Raw genomic sequence first — 12,529 nt, 5'->3', positions numbered from 1 at the left:
TATATATATGGAATATGAATAATGAGAGAGAAACAGATAAAATGTGTATTTAAATGAAAGAATAAATAAAAAGAATGGAAATTATAAGAAAAGGTAATAAATAAGAATGTTAAAATAAAGATTTATATAATGTAAGAATTGGTTCATTAGTTTATTAGTTGAACTAGTTGGTATAATATGGTTTTTATAACATTAATTTGACTGAAGAAAATGATGATGACCTAGAGAATAATTTTAATTTTATAAAATTATTATAAAATTTAAATATTTCCTATTTTAAATAATTAATCTTTTTATTATGTTATGAATGGAATTTTGTTCTATCTTAAATACTAGTATTAAAATCCATTTTTAGGTTGATAACTTTAATGAATATTTATTATATCATTCACATATTCATAATAATAAATCTATTGGATAATTTATTATTAAATATTATTTAATATATATTTTCCGTCAATGAAAAATAAATTATTGAGATTGAAATTTGATTGTTGTTGGACTTCACATGTTTCAATCTTTCAAGGTCATATGTATCATTGGCAATTTGGGCCATGCCCATGGGTCCCATCTACCCACACATTTTGGGTGAGCATGACATGAAAAATGTGTCTACTTGCCCTAAAATATCTGTCCAACATGTCATTTTCGTGTAACGTGTGAAGTTACAGATTTTGATGCACATTTTCATCGAATCATTTGTATCAATTTTTTGAGTACAAAATCCTTATATAATTACTTAAATACCAATTCATTGGATATTTAACCAATTATATAACCTTAAGTTCAATGTAAAAGCAATGCTTATATCACTGTCCATTCCTAGAGCAGTGATGTAACAAGGAATATAATTCAGATTCGATACAAAGTTTAACTTCCCAATTAAACTTGGATCCAATATCATGAATTCAGTAGCAAAGTAATTTCATGCATTAAACAAAGGATAAACTTCCCAAAATCAAATAACTAAAATGCATTAAAGAATTGAATTCATGAGTATAAAAGTTAGAAGATTACATCTCAATCCCAACACTGAAGATTTAGCCAAACACCATTCCCCTTACAACACTCATCTCATGAGAATTACAAGAAATTATCGATCTAAAGTCGTTCCCACGACTTCTCTCTTACTTCATATTGTTTCTCTCTCTAAATTTCGTGCAAAACTTGGTAGACTGATGGTTAAACCCCCAACTTTTTAGTTTGTAACTGCGTATATCTATTCCAACTTATGGTCTCTCGCTCAAGTTAGAGATTCTCGTTTGAGCGAGAAAGATAACCATTTTGAATATAGAGAATCAACCTTTTTCCATCTTCATTCGTCGGTTGAACGATAGTCCTTTGCTTGAGCGACAGTCCCTCGCTTGAGCGAGAGACTTCCTTTTTGCTTGGTCGAGCTTCCCTCGCTTGGGTGAGGGCTATGCAGAGTGTCACCCTTTTTCCTCTTAAACTGTCGCTTGAGCGACAGTCCCTCGCCCAAGCGAGGGACTCTCTTCTTGCTTGGGCGAGGATGTGGCTCAGGCGAGGGGTGCAGTGTTCAGAAACTCCAAACTTCTCCTTTTTCTCCTCTTTTTCATACTTTTTATTTTGCAATTGACATAAACATATGTAAATTCCTAAACAAGATAAAATTAGACTAAGTTGTTAGGAGTTGTACATAATTTGTATCCTTACTACATATTAAGTGCCCCAAATTCATATATATTTCACTCACAATTTGACACTTAACATGCATCCATGTCATCTTAAGTATGATAACATGAATATTGAAATGTTTCAATAGTAAAATAAAAATAAGAGATAATATATAATATCTTACAATGTTTCATGTATTAAATCATTTCTAGTTTTTTTAATTTCGGGTAGCCCGCAAGCTTGCCCTGTCCTGCCCATGTTTAGGGCTGGCAGTGCATGATATTTCATGCCCTATTTAAAAACGGGCATGCCTATGTCCACCTTAATTATGGTGGGCATTGTGTGAGTATGGACAAGGCAACCCTAATTGCTAATACTAATTATATGTATATCTCAATGTTATGAAACCCGAGCCGGACATCAACCCATAAGAGGTCCGGTATAGGTTCTAACTGGTTAGACCGTTCGGTCAGGCCGGATGAGTTTATAATTATATATATATATATATATATATCATATAATTAATTAAAATAAGTGAATAACATATTTATCAATGTCATGCTTTGTGAATGCATACATATATAAATCAAAATAAAAGTACATCAAACAAGTTTAAGTTACATAATTAAAATTATAAATCAAAACACAATTATCTCAGATTAAGCATTCTATTCATCCAATATTATTGTCTTCATTAGATCCAAAATTGACATTACCAATTAGAAATGTAGTTAAAGTGTAATTATCTACATCTTCTTAAGAAAAAGAGTTTAATAATAATTCACAAACAATATCTCAAATCATGACAATTTAACATTAAAACTTATTTAATAAAATTAGACTGAGATTAAAAACAAGTACTAATATTGAATCATACATTTTTAGAAGTTAACATTAATAAGAACTTTAAATACTAAATATACAGCGTGAGTTGTGCCACTTTGAAGCTAACATGTGTATATATTGATAAGGTAGTCAATGTGATTGGGGAAGAGAGAGAGAGAGTTAGTGAGTGAATTCAATATTTTATTAAAAGTAACATAATAGACATTAAACAAAAACAAACAGTGAAAAGTATATCATTAAACAATAACACAAACAAAGAAATCCTTTCATACCACCATAAGTCCACAATGCACAAACATTGGAAGGCAACAACGAACATAGAAGGATGATGATGCAAACAACGAAGTAGATGGCGATGCAAACGGCGAAGTAGATGGCGATGCGAACGGTGAAGGATGGTGGCGGCTAGTTTTCTCATTTCTCTCTATTTCTTCTTTCTCGGGTCTCTCTTTTTCTTTTTTCTTAGGTCTGTTTGTGACATTCTCTAAGTTTTACTCTTTTGTTTTATGGTTTCTATTTTAGTTTTTTAAATAGTTGGACCGGTCGGCCTAACTAACCGAGTTTACCCGGTCTAACTCGGTTTAAAGCCGGCCAAGAACAGTCTGAGAAAGATTTCGGTTTAGTGGCTAGTAGGGGACCACAAAAACAAGCGGTCGACAGTCAGACCAGTCGGACCACTGGGTCCGATCTTGATAACCATGGTATATCCCATAAATATTGATTGAAAAATATTTTCCAATTAATCATCACTCGTTTCCCATAATCAAGAGAGAGAAGTAGGAAATAAAAAATAAATTTCCCATAAATATTGATTAAAAAATATTTCCATTAATCATCACTCGTTTCCCATAATTAAGAGAGAGAAGTAGGAAATAAAAAAAGAAAATGAAAATAAGAGTATAGTAAAAAATATATATATAAATATATTTGAGTCTTGAATATTTTAATTTGGAACAAAATATGAAAAATAATACACCAAAAGTTTTGGAATGGAGAAGGTAGTTTAGAAAATTCCTCCCGTGGGAAATTGTCAACTTTGTTACATGAAAAATGTTAACCATATATACTTGTTAAGAGAATGTTATTAATGGTCGCAAGGATATTATTTAAAAAAGTAAAATAAGTAATTTTGTGCCTAAAAAAATAAATTTTGTTTAGGGCAATATTATATTTAACATATTGAGAAATGATGAACATGATTATGCATTATAGACATACTTCATATTCTTTAAACAATATCATCATAAACATGTGTTAAAAAACTCAATAGATGAAGATAAAAAATATATACATCAACGATGTAAGATTTTTTATATTATCATTATATCATCCAAAATCTATTTTTAATCATCATTGACTCTTAAATAAGAATAATACAAATAAATAATGATGATATACTGAATATATGTAAATCTTACACTATCAAAAAAAAAAATATATATATATATCACTCAGATGAATATGAATGGTAAGTGTTCTCATATAAACATAAAGTATATTTATGTATAAAGTTTTTTACACTATTAGTATGTCATTTATTATTGATTTACATTATTTTTGTTTGAGAATCCATAATAGTTAACATAAAATTGATGTGTCGATAATATAAAAAATACTTATAATATCAATGTATATATATTAAATCCATAAATATAAGCAGTGTTGTAAAAATCAGTTCGTACAGGCCGGTTTAATTGGTGAATCGATCCCAATACGATATAATAATTATACCAATCATGCAATTATACTGGTCAAAACTGGCTAAAACTGGTCAAAACCGGTCATACTAGTCGGTTTTCAATTGAACCGTACTGGTCATACCGATCGGTTTTTATTTAAAATTAATTTTTTAATGAAAATAAAAAAAATATTAGTTTTTTATTGATTTTTCAACATTATTGTTATATTATATATATATATATATCCAATTTTGTCGATATGTAGTTTAATTAGTGAACCACTGATTGAACCGTTATATTATTATATCAGTACCTAACTAGTTTGATGACCGTTACGTTATTAATAACACTCGATATAACCTCATATTTTCACTTAAAAATGTTTTAGTGAACACAAAATCCCTTTTTAATATTTAAGATCATGTAATTTAGTAACCTATGTGCTCTCAATACCACATGTTTTTGAATAACTAAGAGAATTATTTATTGGACTATAATTTCAAGTAAGAGTGTACTATTGATTTATTAGAACAAGCAAAATCCTATGTTAAAATCAGATTCTATTTATGTTAAATTTGATTTTTTAAGGAACCAAATAAAATTATAAAATTATTAGTTTTATTATTAAGTATAATACTCCATAAATCAATTAAGATTGGTGTAAAAGAGCACATAAAGCAAGGATGAATTAGGACAAACATAAAAACAAGTATACTAGTCCATTTTAAACTTTGACTAATAATATGGTAAAAATAATTTTATAACTATTATTAAGGGTATATACTCAATCTTATCATAAAATTAATCTAATTAGAGATACATGTCTTCTCATCCCAATGAATATTATTCATATGAATTTTAATCTTTTGGTTTATTTAAGGATTTAACAAAAACTTATATTATTTTACAAACTTCTCTTTCATGTTGTATTATTGATACACATAATTAATTAATTAATTATAAAGTCTTACATTATTATTTTTGTTTAGTTGTGTTAGAGAAGAGAAAAAGGAGGAAGAACAACAAAGAAGAATCCAAAAGCTGTCCCATCTGTGTGTTCTGTTTGCACATCAGAAGGGAGGGGCTATTGTTTTCATTTCTGGATAATATAATCCAAATCTAACAAAAAGGTTCCTTTTTTCATTTTTTCTCTCTCTTCTTTCTATGTTTATGCATACATTTTCAACTCATTCTCTCTCTTAATTTGATAATTATGATTTTATTTATATTTATATGGTTTTTGAATTGCTAGGATTGCTATTGAATCAGGTTACTTCTTATTCCTTTATCTGCAATTTCCTTGTGGCAGATCCAACCAAATTTTTGGGTGTTTCAGAAGCTACATGCATATGGGGTATGTTTTCTGAATCCAACCATAACTGAAGAAAGATTATTCCTTTTTGTCCTTTTGTTTTCAATTAATATTTTTGCATTAATGGGTATGAGCTTTTTTTCTTCCTTATATTGATTGATAATCATGTGTTGTGATGAATGATCATGACTTGGATTTGTGCTCCTTTTCCCCCTCTCTTGATATAGAAATTTTGATGGATTCCATTATTCCAATACCCGTTTTTGTGTTTTGGAAATAAAGGATGAGGGTATGTTTGTTTTGGAGAAACTTGACATTCAATTCTGTTTGAAAATCAATTTGCAGATATGGAATTGTAGTGTTAGAATTTATGGTAGCTTCTGTTATGAGGAATAAAATTGATGGATTCCAAAGGCAGCAATGTATTTCTATTTTGGAAATAAAGGATGGAGAGTTGGGCATGTGTTCTTTTTGGATGAACTTAACAATCTATTGTGTTAGAATTTGAATTTTCTGGATAAACTTAACAATCAATTTTGTGTAAATCAATTTACAGCTATTGGATTGAAAGTGTTTCAATTTATGGTGGCTGCTTTAGATAATCAAATTCCATGATTATAATGTGGTCCATAACAGAAATGAATGTGATTGTAACAGAGCAGTGGTTGTGTTGGACGCTATAGTGAACCCACACTAAATACTGATTTGGTTGTGGCGTCAGAAGTTCCGATAAAACAAGATAATGCTGTGAAGAAATCAAGCACATCAGAGGATTTCTGGACTACCAGTACACATGACATGGACAATAGTGCTGTACAGTCACAGGGAAGCATCTCATCAACCAGTCAAACGAACCAAGTCGTGGTTCCTCATGGTGGTTCTTTCAAAACCGGCAACCACATTGAATATGTAAATCACGGTATTCTTCATTGCTTTTGTTGTGCTGATATTTTACTAAATAATAGATTCACAGCTTAGGTTGTATTTAATTACTGTTTAGGTTGTATTGAATATGAATTGTTCATACACTTTTCTTTTGCATCATGAACTGTTCATTTGTGACACACCGCTAATTGTCACCTTTTTCTTTCTATTGATATGATTTTCATTTTTCCTGCTGAATGTTCTTTCTGATGTGATATAGGTTATCTTTTTGTTGCTGAATATGCTTTGTGGCAATTTTTATCTTGTGTAGCATGTATTTTTATTTATATTCTGTTGGCTATCTATTGCGGTAGTTTTAGCTACTCGTGATATTTTGGAAGATAAGTTAGTAATACAATCATTGATTACTTTAGTTACAAGTGCACTTATGAAAAATGAAAATACTTTTGGTTGCAGGTCGCAATCTCTGGAATCAAACTCGGCAAAATTGGGTTGGAAATAAAAAGCCGGCGTCCCAAACACAACAACTGCGAGAACCTAAATTGAGGTAGATTACATTGTTGGTTATTGGTAGCTTCTTATTATGCAATTTTGTCTTAGGACAATTGCGAATCCATTTTTCTACTAGTTTTATTGCTTCTTTCTCATTATCTGATTTTTATACCAAACTTAGGCAAGTTAACATTGTTGTTATAATGTTATACATTTTCTCTGGATGATAATATTAAGAGTCTGCTTTTCCACCTTACTTTACCACAGTTGAGGAAAAGATCAACTCACTCTATATTAAAAGTCGTAGGTAAAATGGTAAATATTTAGAAACATAGGTTGTAGCCTTGAAAGGATAAAAGTGTGTAACTATCCCTGGCTGCTATATGGATTACCACTGCCATATCATAAGGAGCATAGCTTATTTTCGCATTGTCGTCAATATCGGCATGCTAAGTTCTTTCATGTAGTATCATGAATACAAAAACTATTCAAGTTGGTTAGTAAAATTCAAAATGGCTGATGAACTTTTTTTCTTTCTTTCAGTAATTATGAATTTGTGTTTTATATCTTGTCAGAACTCACATTGCCACTTTTTTTGGCTGTATAGTTGGAATGCAACATATGAAAGTTTACTGGGGAACAACAAGCCGTTTCGTCAGCCCATCCCTCTAGCTGTGAGCATATACTTCTGATCCATCATGCAGTTTTATGGCCTGTTTATTTTAACTTTAAAAAAGTGATCCTAAGATACTATACAAAAGTGATTTTACAAAAAAAGTGATTTTTCTGAGAAGCTAAAACATATAACTTCTCATAAAAGCTCAATTTCAATGTTTTCAGCTTTGCTTAGTCGCACAAGTATGTTAATGCCAAGTGATTTTTTACTCATAAAATCACCTTTTTTGTGTGAAAATACCTTAACAAGCATGTAAAGACAAAAGGCAGCCTAGTGCACCAGACCCCCACTTAGTGGGATCTGGGAGGGTACATGTGCACAGTCTTATCTTTGCAAGCGGATAGGCCATTTCCTGGATTTGACCCATGACCTCATGGTCACTAAGCATCAACCTTACCGTTGCTCCAAGCTTACCCGAAAACAACCATGTCCTTGGATAAAATTTGATTATCTGATGGTTTGCTTATATTAATACTGACAGGAAATGGTTGATTTTCTTGTGGATATCTGGGAACAAGAGGGCCTATATGACTGAGGCATTGAAAGCTTGAGTTGGTTAGATTCCTGAAATAATTTTAGTTGTTGCTTTCTGTAAGAAGAGAAGGTTTGGGCATACTCTGCAGTTAGTATATATCAAAATTGTCACATGAGGAAAATATCTCTTTGCAGGCTATGAGATAATTGTATTATGCAATATGATAATTGGTCAATGGCTGAGATATGTAATTTATGATTTGTTTTTTTATCTCAAACCATTCACATGTATCTTGAGGGAATTTTTATCTCAAATTCTGAATTATCCATGCCAGTAGATTTTCCAAAAGAGCACAAATCCTTCCAAATATGCTCACAACTTGGTTTTGGTTTTAGTTTTGTTGCATTGCATAATGATACAATTTGAACAACAACAACCGGGTCTTAAATATCACGAAGTAGTGTAGGCTATATGATATATTTTTTTGGGTATTATTAATGGTATCCCCTCACCCTATGGTCTTTCCTTTTGTGGTGTGTGGTTGTCGCTTACAGAAATTGAACTTTTGACCTTTAGGTTATCCTAAAGATATAATGGAATTTTACACCACTAGATCAATATTTTGTTGGTGGGCTATGTGGTATATGAAAGTGAAAATGTGAGTTAAGAAATATATTACATGATAACAAAAACCATGACCTTGGGTGGGACAGAGATGAAGAAGAAACAATTTAGTTTCTCTTTTTTATCATTTTCCCTATAAAAAAACATTGCCTATTTCAATAAAAATAGAAGACATGTATATATTAGATATAATAGTGTTGTTAGACAACATATTAAATTGGTGTAAGTTTTGTAAAGTAGAGATAAAGTGAAAGAAGTTTAGTTGAATGATTTCACTAAAAAAATGTCTTATTCGCTTGTGGTTGGTAACTTTTATTTATACACTTTATTTGGGGATTCAGTACGCTATAAAATTTTATGGATTATAAATTTTTCAATTTATGCATTGTGGAGCAATACTAATTCCACTTTTATACTTTTATATTCTTTTTTATGATTTGTTTTGTTCATTCACTTGGAGACTTCATACATTAAATTTTGTATGGTTCCATCATATAGTACAAAGGACATAATTGACAATTTATTCCATCTTAGTCAGAATTATTATTTTTTGGTTATATTCAATATACTTAAATATAATTTATCTCTCTTACAGTCATTATGTCCTTTTTTTATTCTATCGCAATGAAACGGAATAAATACGGAAATAATTATTATGTTCTTTATTTGTTTACAGAATTGTTCCCAGTTATTATATATTAAGAATTATTCTATTTATTATTTTTGATATCTATTTACTGTTTGTACATGATTGTTCATTTTTTCATAAAAAAGTTTAAAGAAACAGTGTTGGCCCAACCAACGCAAAAAAAAAGTCATCTTAGCCATCACTAATAAATTCATACCAAAAGAATTAGTATTCGATGCTAACTCTAACTTTACCTTTAGTCAGCCGATGCTAAAGAACATTATTTGAGTCGGTGCAAATTATCATCGACCAATAAGGTAGTATTAGAGTTAGCATCGGCTGAACCTGCAGTAAATTAGGGTTGAAGGCATATACTAATATATGTATTTGCATTGACTTTTGTCTATAGTATCCAATATTAATGGTCTCATGCTAATAATAAACTTTCTTGTAGTGAAAGAAAATTGTTAAAGTAGTAATTCAGAAGAATTTTTTTGGTTTCCTACAGGTATCCTTGTACTGAAGACAATCATGTCCGAATCGAAAACATCTACAAGTACGTGGGGCTAATTTTCACAACGAACATTTTTTTCATCCACAATACTCGAATTTTGAAAGAGATTATTTTGACTGCAAACTTCTCATAAATTTGCTGTCTTCACTACTATTATCGAGCAATAGTCCACGCCCCTTTCTTTGGGAAATGGATGCTTTTTTCAAAAGGTAGTTGATTTTTTTTTTGGGTTTAATGGTGACACTCACAAAGTTGTTTTATCATTAAGTGTGTCAGAGTCCAATTAAAAAAATATCATCTAATTAAAAAATATTAAAACAAAATAATTTTTTATATTAGTTTATAGAATTTGATTGATGAAATACAAAGACATAAATTTTTTGGACATGATAATTTTTTTAGATATGAGATCCTCTAGAATAAAACCTCAAAATGGATTTCAACCACTCCTTTATTAAGCAAACTTTATGCAAATGTAAAGCTTCCCATGTCAGCACCAAGAAATCGTATTTTGAAAATAACTTGATAGTTCTGTTCAATGTAACATATTTGTTTTAGATTATAGCAATTTATAAACTATTACTTTTATTTATATATATATTAAACACTTAGAATACTTCAAGTATTTGCATGTATAAAAAAATATGAAGTTGATGTAAAAGTAAAAGTAATATATGATATAATTTATAAATCATTTATTATTCTCCCGAGTCAGTCAATATTCACCAAATTATATTCCCAAAAAGAGCACAGCAACACATTTTTCAGTGTGAGAATTTGATTTTGATTGGTAAACAAAACCATCATGAAATCAAACCGACCACTGTCTATCTCAAAGGAAACATCTGTCAACTTTGTTTATCATATTTATTCATAAGTCACAATTTTCATGCATAACACAACATCCTTCAATCACTGCATCTGAATCCAACACACTGATGCATGCATGGCTCCTCCTGAAGCTAGTAGATCTTACCCTCAAAATCTACTCAAAGTTATCACTGTGGTTTTCATCTTTTTCCTCTCAGTTCTACCTCCCAAATCAGGTAAAAAAAAGTCTCTATTAACCTAATGGTCTATTTAAGCTATAAAAAAAGTGTTTTATGTTTCTGTTCAAAATAAATAATGGTAGAAATCCAAAACAGGGTTTTCATAACATAATTTTTACATGATATACTACATACTTATGTTTTGGAAAATGTTTTTTTTTTAATATTTGAATGAGACAAGTTGTATAGATACACATATACTCGATGTGGAGATATGTATATCTAGTGTTGAAGTGAATTCTAAAATTATGTCTTTCTAAAACTAATTAAGCTGAATAATTAATATTAGTAATTTGTCTAATATATTTTTTGGCTTAAAATAATAAGATGAAGCATTTTTGGGAGCCTAAAATAGTCAGATATATATAGGATTTGTTTTTCAAAGTTGGGAGAGAATGTCAAAAAATAAAAATATATTCGCATCTAAAACAAGGGTTTTATTACCCTTATAGAATGAGTGTGGTGTTAATAGAGTTGTAATGTTTTGCTCTTATACTTTTAATTTTGAATGAACTTTAACTTACATGTAGATGGGTCATTGGAGGGAAGAAAAATGCTGATAGGGTCAAAGCCTCCAGATTGTATAAACAAGTGCATGAATTGTAGGCCTTGCATGGCTACTTTGGTCATTCGAAATTACCCAAAATGGAAGGGTTTCAAAGCAGTAACTCGTGATGAAGAAGCTGAAATCTATTATCACCTTTCATGGAAATGTAAATGTGGTGATAAGCTCTTTCCACCAAGACAGATCTAGTACTAATATATACCATTAATCACTATATAATATTATTATATATATGTGTGTGTATATGTTTACAAATAAAGAGTATAGAATACTATATAGTACTATTGATGGAGCTTCTGTTTGTCAAACTATATATATCTTGGTAGCTCTTATATGTTGTTTCAATTTATTAATTTGTTAAAGGATCTTTTTTTCCAAACATTTGACAAAGATGATCGAAATGAAGAGTAGTTAAGGTTTCAAAGGGACTAGCTATAGCATCATCATCAAATTGTTAAAACCAAATTTCTAAAATGTGTTTAAAGGATGACATCAAGTTAGATAGTGTATTAGAGAATCATAAGTTTTATACTCAATTTGAAGAGAAGAGGTAAATGTTAATGAATTGATAAAACATGTGTCTACGATTAGACATGTGTAATATTTTTGTAGGACCAAGCCCTTATTATTACACAAATACATAGTTTTTTAATCTCAAACTTATCTCAGTGTGCAATAAGTGTATCATCCACTTGCTAGAGGAGCCATATAAATATAATGCTTAGGAATCCATCATTGGTGTCCCTCTATTTTTAGCAAATCAAATGAGTACATGATATTCAAAAGTTAGGTTGGGTAAGTGTTGAGAACAAGGGAATGATAAAAGAGAATATACATAATAGATAATAACATAAGGAACTTGTTAGCAAAGTTGCACAAAATTGAAAATTTCATCTATTAATGGTTAGTAAATCATACAATTATAATAATCCTAACTCAATTAAGTTCTAATTGTATACCCTAAAAAGTACTAACAATGACATGAACACTAAAAATAGTAATAAGTTTGAAGTGAGTCTTGCATGATTAGAATTTAGAGTTGATAAAAAAAACCACCTAAATAGTTATCATTTATTCATATAAAAATAGTTGCTTAAGTCCAACATCAAACTTATTTTATATGTCATAAATTTTTTTGTTAATAGTATA

The 12,529-nt window shown here is 29.9% G+C and overlaps 1 protein-coding gene across 3 annotated transcripts; it reads left to right on the top strand.

Moving 5' to 3' along the window:
• Window positions 5,140-8,350, top strand: LOC109349009. 3 transcript variants are annotated; one of them, XM_019589649.1, is made up of 7 exons: window positions 5,140-5,290; window positions 5,413-5,514; window positions 6,135-6,391; window positions 6,814-6,904; window positions 7,457-7,523; window positions 8,007-8,094; window positions 8,138-8,350. In XM_019589649.1, exons 2-6 carry the CDS (start codon window positions 5,504-5,506, stop codon window positions 8,058-8,060), a joined length of 480 nt encoding a protein of 159 aa, XP_019445194.1. In that variant the 5' UTR covers window positions 5,140-5,290; window positions 5,413-5,503; the 3' UTR covers window positions 8,061-8,094; window positions 8,138-8,350. The 3 variants fall into 3 exon arrangements, with proteins under 3 accessions (XP_019445194.1, XP_019445192.1, XP_019445191.1); XM_019589647.1 differs by having other exon boundaries at window positions 5,430-5,514; window positions 8,007-8,350; XM_019589646.1 differs by having other exon boundaries at window positions 8,007-8,350.

This window comes from Lupinus angustifolius, chromosome LG01, assembly GCF_001865875.1.
Source record: "Lupinus angustifolius cultivar Tanjil chromosome LG01, LupAngTanjil_v1.0, whole genome shotgun sequence".
In the NCBI taxonomy this organism is placed as follows: domain Eukaryota; kingdom Viridiplantae; phylum Streptophyta; class Magnoliopsida; order Fabales; family Fabaceae; genus Lupinus; species Lupinus angustifolius.
The sequence above is the reverse complement of the archived record's forward strand: the minus strand, read 5'-3'. Positions and strand labels throughout refer to the sequence as shown.